This window comes from Armigeres subalbatus, chromosome 3, assembly GCF_024139115.2.
Source record: "Armigeres subalbatus isolate Guangzhou_Male chromosome 3, GZ_Asu_2, whole genome shotgun sequence".
Taxonomy (NCBI): Eukaryota; Metazoa; Arthropoda; class Insecta; order Diptera; family Culicidae; genus Armigeres; species Armigeres subalbatus.
Window position 1 is genome coordinate 2032672 of NC_085141.1, and position 19057 is coordinate 2051728.

Genomic DNA, 19057 nt, shown 5'->3' on the forward strand with positions numbered 1-19057 from the left:
TTCAGCTGTAAGCTTGGTAGCAGGCGACAGTTGATTAATAATTATTTGCGAGCGTCTTAGGGGAAAATGTTACACGGTTTAAAACAATATCTTCCTTTTACTTCCACTACATTGTTTCTTCGTATCTACACAAATACGTATTTCGTCCACTACTTGTGGACATCTTCAGTGTGTTGTTTATCGTTTTTTAGTTTTCGACCTGAAAACCACATTTTAGAGACATGGTGTCTTCAGAAGAGTTGATGGATCTAAGGCTTCCTTTTGATATTGCCTGATTTTCTCAAAATTGCACGCGGCGAACCCTTCATGAAAGGTACCGCCGCGCTTCCTGCACCCCGTTTACTTGATTCTTATGGGTGAATAACATTGCGGTGTATCGTTTGGCGCGGCCGTACCTTTCGACAGTCATTCGCCGCGTGAAGTTTTGTGCAAGTACCCATTTGGGAACATTACAAACGCCGCGCAGTGTATCATATCCAGAAAATCTGACAATAAAAAAACATCAATGATCTATCCACCTTGAAGGTCGGTATATGGAATAAAAAAAATCGCAAATGTTCAAAACCAATGTTATAGAGAATGTGAATTGGAACATCTTTTCTGAAGACACAATATTCGAATAACGGTTTGGTAACGAGTTAGAGCACATTTTGTATGAATTACCATTAAAAATTATATTTTGAGCTTAATTTTTTGTTCATCATGACAAAAAACATGTTAGTCTAGAAGACTATTTTGATCTATTTTAACGCCTGTCAAAGTTATTGTGGAATCAATAAAAAAAAAATAGTCAATTTTCACATCAACATACCATGGAAAGCGGCAAGCCAAACAGCCACCATCTGAAATATTTGGTTTTAAGCTAAAAAATGTTAATGCCTAAACCATGTTTAGATCGATTTTAGAAAGCCAAATAGTGATTGAGTGAAAACGAAAATTTCCGTTGTAGAGAGTTGAGTTTGTACATCAAGCTTTCAACAGGATTTATATTACTATTGGAGGCTTTCGGACCTCTTGAAAGGCAGATTTCGGGCCACTTATAAGAAGAAGGCTTCTGAGCATCTAGGAAGGACGTCTCTGCGCGTCTTGAAAGAGTAATTCCGAGCCCTTAGAATGGAGGCTTCCGAGTCTATTGAGCGTCTTCTGAGCATCTTGAAAGTACGCCTCTTGAAAAGAGGATTCCGAGCTTTTTGAAAGAAGGCTTCCACGCCTTTTGAAAGGATGCTTACGCGCCTCTTAAAAGGAGGCTTACAAGCCTCTTTGAAGGGGGCTTACGAGCCTCTTGGATGGTTGTTCTGAGCCGCTTGAAAGGAGGCTTCCGAGCTGCTTGAAAGGATGCTTCCAAGCCTTTTGAAAGGATGCTTCCAAGCCTTCTGAAAGGAGGCTATCAGACCTCTTAAAATGAGGCTTCCAGGCCTCTTGAAAGGAGACTTCCAGGCCTCTTGAAAGTCCTTTTGTCCTTTTGATCCTATGCCCCGCCGCCCTTTAAACACTGTACTGGTTGTGGAGAGCAGGATTCAATTGGCTTTAATTCACTGATCGCCATGTATATTATATAAGGTACACTGTGGGAAGTGGAAAGAGGGGGTAAGTGTAAAAATCGAGTGTACCTTACAAGAAAAAGTTTTGAAATAAAAAAATTACGCAATTATCAAAACTTTATCCATAAGTTTCGATTGGAATTTTAATACATCCGCCATTACGCATTTTTGTCCGATGAACCCCCCGGGGTCCAGCGAAGGTATCCCTAAGGCTAAGTTCATCAATAAGTGCAAGTAAAAGATATTTTAGTTACCAGATAAAGATTGTCGCTGGCGAGGATAGGGGAACTAAAAGTCAATGAAGGAAAAATACTTACGATTTGCCAGTTAGATACCACACATGTTTCGGACAGCAGAACAAAGGGAATCGAAGCGACAATATTTATCTGGTAACTAAAATATCTTTTAAGCAAGTACACTCTATATGATCACCCCCATTTATTTGTGAAGCTAGAATGTCTATTTTGTCTATTTCTACTTTTCACGAACCTAGTTGGTGCTGCGAATCAGGTATCTGGATCGTGAGATCAGTGACATCCATTCTAAGCTACATATTTCTTTGTCTCCGAGTCTCATGCGCCCCCTTGGACTGGGAGTCTGAGCGGTGGTAGACAAGGTCTAAAGAAATTCCTGAAAGAATTGCCCAATAAATCCGGAGGAATTACCAAAGGAATGCCTAAAATAATATTGGAACGAATTTCTGGAGGTAGTTCTGAAGAAATCCCTCGGTGTTGAACTTAATCTGTAGATTAAAAAAACACATTAATAAAGATTAAAAAAAATGAAGAAATCCCTGAGGGAAATTTCGAAGGGATTCCAAGAATCTCTTCCTAGAGTTTCCGAATGGATTTCTTGAGAAATTATTCTAGGAGAAATCCTTCCGAAATTATTTTAGGAATTTTTCAAAAAAGTGCAATTGTTTTTTTTTCTATAAAACCCTTCAGTTCTCTCTAATTTTCAATTTTTTAATAAGTTCCTTTGGAAATCCCTTTAGAGATTGCTTCAAACATTCTATTTTTTAAGGCTTTATGACCTTGATTTTTTTGGATCACTCCCTTTTATTTATTCATTCAAACTCCCTTACGAATTCTTTTAGGAATTTCTTTGTAAATCCTTAGATTTTGGAAATGGATTTAGGAACTCCTGCAGAAATTGAATTAGCAAGTATTTCCTCTTTGGATTTAAAATTCCCCTTTGGATTTTAATTATAGAACATCACCCATGAATTCTTTTGAAAATTTCTTTGGAAATACGTTCGATATAATATGGTCCTTGAATGTGAAATTCCTTAAGACCTTCAGATACTCCTTTAGAAATTCTTTCAGGAATCTCTTCAGGATAAATTTACAAAGGCTTCTCCAGAGGATTTTCCGAAGGAATCCCTGAAGGAATATCAAAAAGAATTCATGGCGTAATTTTCTAAATCATCCCTGAAAAGAATTTTTAAAGATTTTTAGAGATAAAGGAATATTTTAGAAATTTCCAATGGAAAACCTGAGAGATTTTTCAAAAAAAAAAACTAAAGGAATTCCTGACGGAATTGCTAAAAGGATTTCCGAAAGAATTCTTAGAGGAATCAGAATAATTTAGGCTTATGTAAATAAATGTCATGGAAAATACACGATTTGGTGGGTCACGTGTCCCATCGTGCCCCAGCTTAACTCCGCCAGTGATCTCCCTGACTGTGCTAAGCCGTTCTGGGAATTAACCAAATTTCTAAAATACAAACTTCAGTCTATTCCATCTTTGAATCTTTAATCCAACAGCTCTAAGGTTGGTATGATGAATAACCAGTTCTGCCGCTGCTGTTATCGAGAACAGTCGGAAGCAAAAGTGCTCTCTGCAGTCTGCAGTTTGTTTCACACATGGTGTGTGCTGTTTGCTAGTGGTATTATCACACGCGCTTTGTTCCACGGTCTTTTTCATTTGCTTCACTCGGCGATAGAAGCAAAGTTTGATTATCGATATGAGTGAAATAGTTTACACCGTACAGTTTTGGTTTCCTACGGGCAGTCCTCGACCGTCTTGGGCGGAGATTGTCAACTTCGTAAAACAGACCCGTAATGCTGGGTAGACACCTTTACGTGGTGTGTTACGGGGTTAGATCTACCACGGTTACATTGCCAGCTACAGGCAAATCCTGACCCAACGAATACCTTCCTCATTATCCAACTCCGTGGTACTTATGAGGTTGTCGCTAAGTCGGTGGCCTCTCGTTAAGTAAGTACTACATCAACACTTCCTTCCTCTCCCTAGTTACGGTGAAGATGGGCGTGGCCAGGAGTAGTAATCCTCATGCTTTTGTTATTTTTGTTTAAGACTGTAATCAAGGACCACTCCCCTTCTTGATTTCTGATAGCATTCTAAATAAGGATCTCAAAAGTAAAACATGAGTATCACTAGTGTCCAATCTACGAATTACACCGTAACAATGCTAATGCTAATGCTAATGCTAATGCAGATTTCCAACTTCGTAAAACATTTGGACACCGATGCGCTGCTGATGGAGTTGGCCTACAGAACGGCGATGGATAGATCACTGTTCATCAAGTTCACTACTCCGGAAGCAATGGCGGAAGCGTTAGTAAAAAACGCAGACCCAAGAAAGTTCGCATATGCAAATGGAAAGTCGGTGGAAGTATGCATGTGCATTGCTGGCACAAAGATACAGTATGTCCGTATTTTTGATTTGCCACCCGAGCTGAGCGATGGTACATGGTGGTGTAGCGATGGTGTATTTTGTGCGAAGCGCGTGGCCATAGGAAGTAATCATGCCCTCAACGCCAAGTTCGGAATAACCAGGAAAAGTTGCAACCAAGAAAGAGTACCTAAAATTCGTATGCTGGTTTCGTCGCAGGAGCACATACTGTATAAGAAGTGCAGGAATCGTTGGATACAACGAAAGATATTGAAATAGTCGAGGAGGAAATCATCGAATCGGATGCGGGAGATGTATCGCCAAGCGGCGATGAAGCCGAAGCTGAACAACGTAGAGAAAATATAGAGAAACTAAAGGAGGTTGCCATGTAGCCATTCAGGAGGCAATGATGAGTCCACGTGCAAATCAGCGGCGAGCTCAATTTGCGGCCCGCAGAACAAATTATTAGTAATAATGAATTGTGAAATATTTTAATTTATCTGATTATCGGCTCCGTAGAGTTTTTAATTAAACAATGAGCCTAACAAATAACAAGTGAACAAAACAACATGATGAATAATACAGAGAAGGCCTCCGAAATAGATCGCCACTTGGTCAACTCAAACAATCCTGGACAGAACATCGTCAGTCCACATGAAGTAGCCGTTAACAATGGGAACAGCATCCATTTGACTCCCAACAACTTCCCAGAGGTCTAATGTTTTATGCTTAAGGCATATTTACGATATAAAGTAAAATGTACGAAAAATCATTTTCACCGTAACGCTCCGCGTAATTCAAAAGAAACTATAATAACTTGTATAAAAATGAAATGAGACAAATTTCAAATAGGACATAATAAATAGATACTCTAGGATGGATTCTATTTATATATGTAGTTTATCGTACTCGGATTTTGAAACGGATAGATAACACGAGGCATTGCGTTGTATCAGATAAATTGTTCGGTATGTTATCTCCTTCAAGAGGAAGGGGTGGAATCAAAAGATAAGTTTCCTGTTAAGCAAACTATTTATTGCATAAGATTAAATTTTATTTTAATACAGTTTTGACATTGTTTTTTTTTATAAAATCTCTTATTTCATTCTGTTTTCCTGTACCATCAATCCTTTGCTTAAACATTATAAGTCTTTTCACCTAAACCTGATCTATCTTCGATTTCCATAATAGAAAAAAAAACCTTAACACCCTATCGCGCGAATGTAACTCTTTGAACCTCACTGGTCGGAAATGCAACGAAAAAAAACTCCCTCTACTGACAGAAGGTTTCGTACACGTTGACGCCGAGTGTTTTAAGCTTCTCCGACTGCATAAAGCGTGCCACCAGCGACGACATCATGTCGTTACGTCTGACCTCCAGCCCATTCAACCCGTTAGATGCACCCGACGGCCCTCCCCCAACGAGACTGCCGAGCGCCTTCGACGTTAATCCATTAACAATGGGAATCAGCTTCGCAAGCGAAATTTTGATATTGTTGATATTTGACAGACTGTCCACATTCAGGGCAGACTTCGACGTGGAAGGAATCGTTTGAGACGGTTCCGCTTCAGCATAGTACTCTGCCAGCTTGTCGACGATCAGCGAGAATCCATTTGTCACGTTTGATAAACAAACGTCGATCAATTCCGCACTCTCCAGAACGTCGAGTGTTTCATCGTGCATCTGTCCGAGTACGTCGTTTCGATTCACTTCCTGCGGAAGAGTATATTTTGCGATGTTCTTTGTGGGGCTTTGCTCATCGTTATTCAACGCCATCTGAATTGACCAGAACAAAGTCTCTGCATCAGCCAGAGAGAGCTGCTGCTTAAGGCTATATCGCTGCATCACTTCCGTCACATTCCTTCTGATTACCTCCATAAGCCGATCCAAGCCATCTCCCATAAAGTACTGAATCGTCGAAAGATACATAGTTTGAATGTCCAGCGTAATTTGCTTATCGTCCTGTCCGACTGTATCCTTGTACAAATATCCCCCGAGCAAATTGATCTGGGCCTTTAGGGTCACGGCCAGCATCGATGCAGCATAAACGAGTGCCACAATTCTGCTGAACGCTAAAATCTTAAGCTCGTCCCAAAGCTCCAGTTTGTTATCCGGGTTGGAACGAAGTTTTTCCAAAACCTCCGAAGTGCTCAAGTCCTTCAGTGCTTTGTCCGAAACAGTGGGAGAAAGCCCCACTATCGTTTGGTTGCATGTCCGTTCCGTCGATTCGAAATGTTGCATCCGTTTGAACTTCTCGGCAATTTCTTTCGCCTGTCGTTCCTGGAACTCGCGTAATTTGTACTGGACGATTTTGATCAGAAATATTCCACTCCCCAGAAGAACGCCCGTCGTAATAAACTTCCTCCGATGACGGTAGAAGAAATCTTTGATAGCAGCCAACATTTTGCACTTTGCTATAGTTGGGTTATTTTTATCGCTTGTTGCAGCAGCGTGGTGCGCTGTAAGGTCAAGAGGCTCTCGCGGTCACGGTGAAGATTACGATTCGACTCAACTTTTTATTTTATTGATACGCGACGATCAAATTGATTTTGATTGAATGGCTTATCTGATGGTTTCTTGTACTTTTGGGATTTTCAGGCAGCTGTCATGGAAGCAAATGTTTCGAAATATTTCAAAATATAAACAAGATGATACAGTATCACATCACTTATCAGAAACTTTATTTGATTTGGTCCGGGAAGGGGAGGGAGCCTGTCATCCACGAACTAATCAAGCCTACCTAGCCTACCTATAAGAGCATCATTACCGGTCGCGAGCATTTTAATCACCCGCGCAGCGCTTTCATTTTAGTTTCGTTCAGAGGCGTCGCGTGATCAATGGATCAATCAAGGTAACTCATTTTGCACTCATCGCACCAAAACAACGGCGGCACTGTATACGCATATTTCTATAGGCCTTTTCACGAGACGTTTAAAAACAGCTGATTTTATCGTCAATTGACAGTTCTTCTATGAAAGTGACAGCTTCGGGCTTGCAGGCCTGTTCAGCGGTTGTAAACAAGTGCAGTCTCGGCAGTGTCACATGAAAAGGCCTATTCGTGTTGTTTTGACAGAACATGTCTATGGTGGCTCGATCTGTTCGTTTCATAGCGGCAGTTTTTGCTTATTGATTGATCCATTCTTCAACCTGTGCACTATTTTAATATTTCGAGAAAAACACATAAAAGGGACCTGAAATGATAAACAAATAATTTTCCAGCGCGTTTCTCAATATGTTTGCTTATTTTGTTGCATCTAACTGGTTCTTAGCTACTTCTTATTTTCTGAATAAACTCAAACGTAACTAAGCTTCAAAGTGATTTAAGTAAAATTAAAAAATACTATCAACAGAATCGTTTCCAATGTGGCAAATCAGCTATTCGGAAATTATTGAACTGGCACTTTCAATTATAATTTGAGTTATTCGTAAAATGAGACGAAGTTTTAAATACAGAAAAGGAACAGAAAAGAAATATATAGGGCACTGCACGGAAACATCTTTTTCTCTTTCGTTCCTTATAAATTTTGACGTTTACTGGCCTTGTTGTTTTCTAATTTCTTTGCAGCGAGAAAGAGACAAAGCAGTCCGTGCAGTGCCCTATAGGCTCAAATAATAATTTGTAATTAGCATGTCATATCAGAAAAATAAAGTCTGTACAATAACGAGAACAATGAAGTTCATAGCCTTTACTCTTCTCAATTAATAATTATTCTATTTACAATGTATATCTTTGATCAATATTCTGGACTGGACAGATGTCGAGAAGTTTTCCGTCCATCAGCATGGAAACTTGCTCATAAAAAATTTCATAAATTCGTGTGGACCATTGACATTTGACTTACCCCCTCCCTAACTAAATATATTGGATTTCTCGAAAAAAAAGCTTGAAAAATAAATTTCTTTAAAAATGTTGGCGCGTTTCATATTCGCTAATTCTGCGACAATATAGATTTTCTTCAGAAGATGAAATGTCTGTTTAAAATATGTTAATATTATCGGATTCTTCAATGTCTAATATAATAGGCGTATTTGTAAACAGGTTTTATTGCGCTTATTAGCAGATGACAATTTCTGTTTAAATTGGGCTAATGTCGCATTAGTATTATCGAATTAGTATTATCATCAGGATTAGTGGATGTGTAAACGGGCCATCCCATTTAACATCAAAAAATATCAAAAGCGCTTTTGCTTCGCGTTGTTTATACAAAGCGGAACTTTCGTCATGGAACGCTTTGAGGAAGCAGAAATGCTCGCGCTTTACTCCTCTCTTTCAATTTTGTTCCGATCGCGCTCTCTTCACCGAATCGCGCATGCGTGTTTGAAGCGGTTCTCGATAGGCACCAAACCGTGCACTGCCTGCGAGGAACGCTTTGACTACCTATACATCGCCGATGGCGGTTAGAGCAGATGATCCACACATACAAAATAATGCGTGTATGATACATGCCAAAACGTTCTCGGCTGAAAGTTCCATGTTGATACAACATATGGTGTCGGTGGGTCGGTTCGGTATCGTAGAGAAAACTATAACGCGTCCCTATCGCAGCATTTGGTTGCCTCACATCACATGCCGCCTATAAAAAAACATGCATATTTTCCGATTATGTATTTAATAGTCAAATTTGCATGAAACATCTTTCAAATGCACATAAATCAAATACATGCTTGGATTAGAAAGACAAGAAATCTATCTAGAGTTTAAATGTTGGGGATAAAATTGCAACATGTGCAGTGCACAGGTTGCACATGCGGACGCGACGCCTCTGGTTTCGTCACTCGTTTCCGTATCGGTCACTATTTTCGGCTCTCAATTTGGTTGCTGTATTCCGTACCGGTGATGTTTGACAGTTGGCAGTTTATCAAATAGCAGCGCTCTTATCGCGCTACCAAATTTGGTCACCTGTCAGTCGCGCTACTGTTATAGCAGCGCGTTTAGTAGCGACCGATAAAGCGTCAAGTAATGATACTGCGCTGCCAAACGGCTTAAACTTACCACCGGTAATCTTGCTCTAAGAGTAAAATCAGCAGTGATTCAAATCGATCGGGGCTGTCAGTTTGAATATTAATCTGAAACATTAAATTTCCCAGCAGTCGGGACGTCTGCTGGGAAGTCTTTCGGGAAGATAGATTTCAAAGTTTCAAATTTGGGACCGTCACGAAAAGAGGTCAGGAAGCACGAGCCAATAACTCAGCCGTTTTTCAACGTATTCCGGAGATTTTGCATGAATTGATCAGTAAACTCTCTAAGATTCTATACAATTATTGTAAACAATTGATTCAATGCATTTTACTACTCGCATAATAACAAACTGTACATGGATATGTTCCCGTGCGGTCGACAACAGTATCCTTTACTGTTGACAACTGTAAATGAACAATCTCATATAAAGTTTTAACAGTTTGTGGTACGGTTATTTGACAAATAACAATATGTTGAATGGGTTGTTAAGTTATGTCACCATAAAAAATCGTCTGTTTTCGCGTGCAAAATTTTCGCTCAACAGTATGATAAAATGTTGACATATAATGCAGGAAATAAAGAACATTTTAGAGACAGCATGTTATATGTTGACATTTAGTGATGATGTCGAGCAGTTATGGTTGAATCGATCGAAAAGTATTCGATAACCGCAACGTAAACTGTGAAGCTATATCTTGCATCGTCTTGCAGGGCAATTATAAGACCGAAATAATGGTTCATTACTTTGGCATGTTGAAATAAAGCACCAGTCGGCACCAGTAATGCATCGCTGCATTCGTACTGCTGATTTAGAGTATCGTTGTCTGACAGTTGATAAATAAATGCAACAACACATCGTTAACACAGATCTAATGCAATTAGCATTTAGCATGCCGATTTGTGATTGATATATGTGCAATATTGTAATGCTTGGTGTTACTTGGGAATATGGCGTCCCTAACCCCGAAACACAAGGTGTCAGGCGACCCGTGCCGAGGGGATGAATGACCTGGGGGGTGAAACAATTAGCCAGGTCGTTAACGGAGCCTATGGAGGTTCCACAGAGTGAGGGCTGCTTCGGCGGCAAGCGGGTGGCAGTGGGTAGTACCCAAGTGGTGTACATGTGGTGCAAGCGAATGGGAGTTGGGGTATTACTCGTAATACCCCCACAGAGTGAGGAACCGAGTGTATGGGTGAGCACACAAGTAAGACTCGCATGGTAGGCATGGTCGGTAGTGTCAGAATGACTGAAGTCTGGTGAGGCCTGGCAGGAGTGTCGGGGGGCAGATACCTCTGCGGCACCTCAGAAGTACACTGGCGTAAATAAAATATGGATATTCATAAGTTACCCCTTATGAAACACCAAAAGTTCATTTCAAACCTGTTTCATAAGGCTCATATGAATTTCATAATGATCAGTATAAAAAACACACATATGCCTTATGAATCCCAATTTTATTCATTATGAATAAAATTCATGGGATCCTGGGATTAACATGTTCATGTGTTCATTCACCGGAAATATTTACGTCATTGTTTTGTTGACTTTTATCCCGGCCAACCAAGTTTTTGTTTCTACCAAATTTTTAAATGATTTTTGCATTGCCACTGCTTTGTGTGACTGTCCGTTATCAGATTCAGGTAAGAAGTTTCTTAAAAAATAGGTACTGGGATCAAATTCGAAAGCAGTCCATTTATTGCTTCGTCTAATGATCCCAATATTTTAATTTCCGATGTTCAATTGAACTCATAAGCTCCGTCCCAGTGCTGTACATCCGCGGCTACGTATTTTTGTGTTTCGTGAGCTTTTGACATGTTGAAGAAATTAGTTTTTTAATCTTTTGCCATATTTTAATATTGACAGATTCGTTGGTACACATATATTGAAATCCGGCAGAAAAGAAATCTGCCTGCTACATGCCTGCTGCTTCTCCATGGCAAAGGTTTTCCGGCACGCGATTCTCGTTGCTCGCTCGTTCTGTTCTGATGGTAATGCAGAGTTTCTGAAAGGTCAACCGGATACAAATGATGCTGGAGCTGATCCGAAAGCTTATACTGGAATGGAAGTGAAAAAAACAAAGCAGACGGCAGCGCATCAGCCCCGATTCAAACATCAACAATTTATCTAAGCGGCTTGTTGGCATGGATGCGGAACAAGAACGAGCTCCCCTAGGCCAACGTCAAATGTAGGATTGTGTTTCGTTGGGAATCATTCTGGATTTGTGAACCGTCAAAGATTTCCATTGGAATCCTTCGCCCTCGCCTTCGCCGTTATTTTGGTTGATGATTCACCACAACGTAAAGCCAACAGGTAAGTGCGATTGAAGAAGTATAAAATAATTGCTGATAAATATTACTTTGCAGCTTTCTGGACAAACCCGTCGTTTAAAAACACTTCAACTGCGGCATTAATCGTTTCATATTGCGACCAAATTGGCTCTCTTGCACGGTGTAATACGGAAATCAGGAGGTGGCAGAAGCATCCCTACTTAAGACTATTCCGTGATGTCAAATTCAACGTGTATTCGACGAGTCAGTGGCATCGGTTTGGAAAACATATGTTCAGCGTGCGACGATGTAAAAATAAACTCGAGATGCAGCAGGAGCAAATCATCATTAGCAAGACCAAGCAGTTTGCGGACCAGGCCCATCAGTAGCAATGTAAGTTTTCCAAAGAAAAACCCAGATTAATCCACCTAGCGGTGATGGTGCCTTTCTCGACCTTCGTAAAATGTGTTTGCTTGAAAGTAGATGAGCTAGTAGCTAGGAGTAAAAAAGAAAAACTTCTTTGTCCGTTATATGAAAATTGGATTATTTTAAGCAAAGATATTGTAGATCCAGTTGAAATCGCGAGATCTCGTTTCGGTTTTCAACTTGATCTACAATATGCTAATAAGAATTTCTACAATTTTTTTCCTTTTCCAATCTTTTGATGTACATACCCTGTTTTATTTTACCCAGTTATATATTTTAAGGATATCACATTTGGATGTTTTTATAACATAAAGCATTTTGGCCATATTTTTGTGCCCATAGTCCGATCTTCCAAATTTTCAATAGAAAACAATACGACAGGATCCCGCGTCGAATGGAATTTGTTGCAAGTAAATCTGTAGGATAAGTACCAAGTGAGCTAAACTTTTCGCACTTTTGGTGCGCGCACTGCACACACATACATACACCCACAGAGACATCCTCTCAGTTCGTCGAGCTGAGTCGATTGGTATATAACACTATGGGTCTCCAGGCCTTCTGTAAAAGTTTGGTTTTGGAGCGAACATACCGTGAAAATTCATATTTCGGACGCACACAAACTTCGGACATCCAAATTTTCATGGAAGATTTTTTGAAATATTTCACAGAAATGTTTCAACTTTCTCGTCCGGAAGGCTACATGTTTGGAAGTAATTTTGTAATATTTGGGGCACAGTTAGCCATATCGTTTTGAAGCAACTGTTTATTTGAAAGGCAAACAGAATAAATTAACGAGAAATAAATAATAAATAAACATTTGCATTTAATATTATGTGGAAATTAGCTGTCCAACGTGTCCGAAATATGAAACAGTGCGTGCGTGTGTCCGAATTTTGATTCTAAAAGTAGTCGAAGAATTCTAGTTTTAGTGCATTTTATAGACTGCGACGAACGAATATTAACTTGAGAATCGAATGCTTTGGCTCTTGCCTTTCGGATTAAACTGTACTTGGATGGACTTGGTAAGTAGCTTGTGATTATAATAAATCGGTTGAAGATAAGTGCCCGAAAAATGGGTGACTTTTTTTACGCGATTTTTTCGTATGAATTTGTATTTTGGCCATAACTTTCGATCCCATAGTCCGATCTAGCCAATTTCAAATAGGAAACAATGAGACAGGATTCTGCGTCGAATGCAACTTGTTGCGCGCAAATCGGTTGAAGATAAGTGCCCGAAAAATGAGTGACATTTTTTACGCGATTTTTACGTATGAATTTGTATTTTGGCCATAACTTTCGATCCCATAGTCCGATCTAGCCAATTTCAAATAGGAAACAATGGGACAGGATTCTGCAGCGAATGCAACTTGTTGCGAGCAAATCGGTTGAAGATAAGTGCCCGAAAAATGAGTGACTTTTTTTAAGCGATTTTTTCGTATGAATTTGTATTTTGGCCATAACTTTCGATCCCATAGTCCGATCTGACCAATTCCAAATAGGAAACAATGGGACAGGATTCTGCGTCGAATGCAACTTGTTGCGAGCAAATCGGTTAAGGATAAGTGCCCGAAAAATGAGTGACATTTTTTGAGTAGTTTTGCGCACACACACACACACACATACACACACACATACACACACACACACACACACACACACAGACATCACCTCAATTCGTCGAACTGAGTCGATTGGTATATAACACTATGGGTCTCCGGGCCTTCTATAAAAAGTTTGTTTTTGGAGCGATCATATAGCCTTTACCGTATACTTAGTATACGAGAAAGGCAACAATGGGACAGGATTCTGCGTCGAATGCAACTTGTTGCGAGCAAATCGGTTGAGGATAAGTGCCCGAAAAATGAGTGACATTTTTTGAGTAGTTTTGCGCACACACACACACACATACACACACATACACACACACATACACACACACACACACACACACACACACACACACACACACACACACACACACACACACACACACACACACACACACACAGACATCACCTCAATTCGTCGAACTGAGTCGATTGGTATATAACACTATGGGTCTCCGGGCCTTCTATAAAAAGTTTGTTTTTGGAGCGATCATATAGCCTTTACCGTATACTTAGTATACGAGAAAGGCAAAAAAGGTATTATTGGTATTTAACTCTCGATCCCATAGTCCGACCTGTCCAACTTTCAATAAGAAACAATGGGAAAGGATTCTGCGTCGAATGCAATTTGTTGCGAGCAAATCGGTTGAGGATAAGTGCCTGAAAAATGAGTGACATTTTTTACGCGATTTATACGTATAAATTTGTATTTTAGCTATAACTTTCGATCCCATAGTCCGACCTGGCCAATTTTCAATAGGAAATAATGGGAGAGCATTCTGCGTCGAATGCAACTTGTTGTGAGCAAATCGGTTAAGAATAAGTGCCCGAAAAATGAGTTACATTTTTACGTGATTTTTCGTATGAATTTGTATTTTGGCCATAACTTCCGAACCCATAGTCCGATCTGAATTTTCAATAGGAAACAATGGTACAGGATTCTGCGTTGAATGCAACTTGTTGCGAGCAAATCGGTTGAGGATAAGTGCCCGAAAAATGAGTGACATTTTTTAAGCGATTTTTTCGTACGATTTTGTATTTTGGCCATAACAACTTGTTGCGAGCAATTCGTTTGAGATAAATACCCGAAAAATAAGTGACATTTTTTACGCGATTTTAACGTTTGAATTTGTATTTTGTCCATTACTTTTGAGCCCATAGTCCGATCTGGCCAATTTCAAATAGAAAACAATGGTACAGGATTCTGCGTCGAATGCAACTTGCTGCGAGGAAATCGGTTGAAGATAAGTGCCCGAAAAATGAGTAACATTTTTACGCGATTTTTTCGTATGAATTTGTATTTTGGCCATAACTTTCGATCCCATAGTCCGATCTGGCCAATTTCAAATAGGAAACAATGGGACAGAACTCTGCGTTGAATGCAACTTGTTGCAAGCAAATCGGTTGAAGTTAAATGCCCGAAAAATGAGTGACATTTTTTACATGATTTTTTTGTATAAGTTTGTATTTTGGCTATAACTTCCGATCCCATAGTCCGACCTGGCCAATTTTCAATAGGAAATAATGGGAGAGCATTCTGCGTCGAATGCAACTTGTTGTGAGCAAATCGGTTAAGAATAAGTGCCCGAAAAATGAGTTACATTTTTTACGTGATTTTTTCGTATGAATTTGTATTTTGGCCATAACTTTCGATCCCATAGTCCGATCTGGCCAATTTCAAATAGGAAACAATGGTACAGGATTCTGCGTTGAATGCAACTTGTTGCGAGCAAATCGGTTGAGGATAAGTGCCCGAAAAATGAGTGACATTTTTTAAGCGATTTTTTCGTACGATTTTGTATTTTGGCCATAACAACTTGTTGCGAGCAAATCGGTTGAAGATAAATACCCGAAAAATAAGTGACATTTTTTACGCGATTTTAACGTTTGAATTTGTATTTTGTCCATTACTTTTGATCCCATAGTCCGATCTGGCCAATTTCAAATAGAAAACAATGGTACAGGATTCTGCGTCGAATGCAACTTGCTGCGAGGAAATCGGTTGAAGATAAGTGCCCGAAAAATGAGTAACATTTTTACGCGATTTTTTCGTATGAATTTGTATTTTGGCCATAACTTTCGATCCCATAGTCCGATGTGGCCAATTTCAAATAGGAAACAATGGGACAGAACTCTGCGTTGAATGCAACTTGTTGCAAGCAAATCGGTTGAAGTTAAATGCCCGAAAAATGAGTGACATTTTTTACATGATTTTTTTGTATAAGTTTGTATTTTAGCCATAACTTTTGATCCCATAGTCCGATCTGGCCAATTTCAAATAGGAAACAATGGGACAGGATTCTGCGTCCAATGCAACTTGTTGCGAGCAAATCGGTTGAAGATAAATACCCGAAAAATGAGTTACATTTTTTACGCGATTTTTTCGTTTGAATTTGTATTTTGTCCATTACTTTTGATCCCATAGTCCGATCTGGCCAATTTCAAATGGGAAATAATGGTACAGGATTCTGCGTCGAATGCAATTTGCTGCGAAGAAAACGGGTGAAGATAAGTGCCCGAAAAATGAGTAATATTTTTACGCGATTTTTTCGTATGAATTTGTATTTTGGCCATAACTTTCGATCCCATAGTCCGATCTGGCCAATTTCAAATAGGAAACAATGGGACAGAATTCTGCGTCGAATGCAACTTGTTGCAAGCAAATCGGTTGAGGATAAATGCCCGAGAAATGAGTGACATTTTTTACATGATTTTTTCGTATGAATTTGTATTTTAGCCATAACTTTTGATCCCATAGTCCGATCTGACCAATTTCAAATAGGAAACAATGGGACAGGATTCTACGTCCAATGCAACTTATTGCAAGGAAATCGGTTGAAGTTAAGTGCCCGAAAAATGAGTGACATTTTTTACGCGATTTTTTCGTATGAATTTGTATTTTGGCCATAACTTTTGATCCCATAGTCCGATCTGGCCAATTTCAAATAGGAAACAATGGGACAGGATTCTGCGTCGAATGCAACTTGTTGCGAGCAAATCGGTTGAGGATAATGTCCCGAAAAATGAGTGACATTTTCTGAGTAGTTTTGCGCACACACACACACACACACACACACACACACACACACACACACACACACACAGACATCACCTCAATTCGTCGAACTGAGTCGATTGGTATATAACACTATGGGTCTCCGGGCCTTCTATAAAAAGTTTGTTTTTGGAGCGATCATATAGCCTTTACCGTATACTTAGTATACGAGAAAGGCAAAAAAAAAACACTAATGGGACTTTACTTCTCAACACTAACTTTGTGAACGTATGCTTCTTCTTCTTCTTCTTTAATGGCTCTACATTCCAACTGGAACTTGGCCTGTTTTTCAACTTTTTATTTCTGTTCTATTAGCATTTCCTCGGCATGTTCTATTAGCATTTCTGCGGTAAGACGCGTGGCTACAAAGCAAGACCATGCTGAGGGTGGCTGGGTTCGATTCCTCGTGCCGGTCTAGGCAATTTTCGGATTGGAAATTGTCTCGACTTCCTTGGGCATAAAAGTATCATCGTGCTAGCCTCATGATATATAAATGCAAAAATGGTAACCTGGCTTAGAAACCTCGCAGTTAATAACTGTGGAAGTGCTCAATGAACACTAAGCTGCGAGGCGGCTCTGTCCCAGTGTGGGGATGTAATGCCAAGAAGAAGAAGAAGAAGCATTTCCTCGGTTATTTGAAAGCTTTTCTATGCTTGCCATTGCATGAGTATGTTTTTTGTGTGGCAAGTACATTGGATACACTATGCCCAGGATGTCAAGAAAGTTTCCAATTAGAAATCATCCTAGACCGGACTGAGAATCGAACACGCCATGTCCGGATTGGCAATGCTACTCCTTTGATCGCAAGGTTACTGAAGACCGAAACATATGCTTTAATTAACAAAGAAAATGTAAACTAAAATAATTGCAGATAAAATTATTACTGTTATTCTGATAATGAATGAAAATTTCTTGGAAAATTTCTAATGCAAGCATCTTAATTTCAGCAATTGCATCGCTTCTAAACCGAGATTTTCGGGTCCGCAACCGGCGTTGGGTCAGCCGGAGCCGATGAGGATGCCGAAGGTAATGGCAACGGTACGTAGAGAAAATTTCCTAGATTCAGGCGATCCGAAGGCGTTTCAATCGGAAATTGTATTCGAGTCATTAGCCGGCGTTTACGGCGGAGGATCGATCGGATCACTGCATAAGAAATGTTATTCGAGAGAGTACAAGTCTACAGTGACGTCGTACGAAGCCCGGGGAAGCTCTCATCAAATGCACTAAGCAAAGGTGATCAAACAATACTAGAAAAGTTTGGCGGATTAGGAGGCTTCGTAGGCGATCCAGTTCCGTTCTAGGAAAGGCTTGAAACTGCCGGTGAGTTGAATTCAAAATTGTGCAAAAATAAGGACAAAAATGAGCGATTAATTTTATTTTGTTTGGGACACGACGCACGAGATTTCAAAAGAAATTGTTTAAGGGAATCTACAGAGATCCCTTAGGGATTTCTAGAATTTTTCAAGGGATTTCGACAATAATACTTTTGAGATTCCAAAAAGAATTTTTTAGGGATTTAAAACAGTGCGGTAAGACGCGCGGCTACAAAGCAAGACCATGCTGAGGGTGGCTGGGTTCGATTCCCGGTGCCGGTCTAGGCAATTTTCGGATTGGGCATAAAAGTATCATCGTGCTAGCCTCATGATATACGAATGCAAAAATGGTAACCTGGCTTAGAAACCTCGCAGTTAATAACTGTGGAAGTGCTTAATGAACACTAAGCTGCGAGGCGGCTCTGTCCCAGTGCGGGGATCGAGCGGGGATGTTATGCCAATAAGAAGAAGAAGAAGAAGAAGAAGGGATTTAAAACAAAAACCTTTAGGAATTCCGAATGGAATTATAAAGGAACCCTTTTAGAATTCAAAAAAAAAATCTATGCATTCGTAAGGGAATTTATTAAGGAATCCTTTAGGGTTTCCAAAGTAAATCCTTTAGGGATTCCGAAGAGGACCCTTTTGGGAATGGGGAAATAATTCCTAAGGGATTCCAAAAAGTATCCCATAGGGATTTGAACAAAAATCCTGTAGGCTTTTCCAACGAATTCCTTAAGGTATTCCCAATCACAAATTCTTTCAGAATTCCGACGAGAAGGCTTTAGTTATTCTGAACATTGTTTAGGGATTCCCACGAGAATCCTTTTGGGATTCTGATGGGAATCCTTTAGGGTTTCTGACGCGAATCGTTTAGAGATTCCAACGGAAATCCTGTAGAGATTCCGATAAGAGTTTTTTGTAGGGATTTTGACGGGAATCTTCAAGGATTTCTTACAATAATGCTTTAGGGATTCCGATGAGAATCCTTTAGTGATTCAAACGAGAGTCCTCCAGAGATTCCGATGGAAATCATATAGAGTTCGACAAGAATACTTTTGGAATTGCAAAAAAGAATTCTTTAAAGATTAGAAAAAGAAGCGTTTAAGAATTCTGAAGGGAACCATAAAGGAACCCTTCGAGAATTCCCAAAAAAAAAATCCTTTAGGTATTCCCAAAGGATTCCTTTAGGAATTCCTAAGGGAATTCATTATGGATTCCGATTCCGAAGTAAATCCCTTAGGCGTTCCT

General features: G+C 39.7%; 1 protein-coding gene and 1 long non-coding RNA gene across 2 annotated transcripts; one reads left to right on the forward strand and one right to left on the reverse strand.

Moving 5' to 3' along the window:
- Window positions 1-5192: 5192 nt before the first annotated feature.
- LOC134225795 (peroxisomal biogenesis factor 3) lies at window positions 5193-6786 on the reverse strand. The gene has a single exon (XM_062706146.1). The coding sequence runs from the start codon at window positions 6581-6583 to the stop codon at window positions 5453-5455; it is 1131 nt and encodes a 376-aa protein (XP_062562130.1). The 5' UTR covers window positions 6584-6786; the 3' UTR covers window positions 5193-5452.
- A 3899-nt stretch (window positions 6787-10685) lies between these two features.
- On the forward strand, window positions 10686-18243 carry LOC134226567 (uncharacterized). Its single transcript, XR_009983506.1, has 3 exons — window positions 10686-10781; window positions 11084-11801; window positions 17444-18243. It is a non-coding gene; the product is annotated as an uncharacterized LOC134226567 (long non-coding RNA).
- Window positions 18244-19057: the final 814 nt, after the last annotated feature.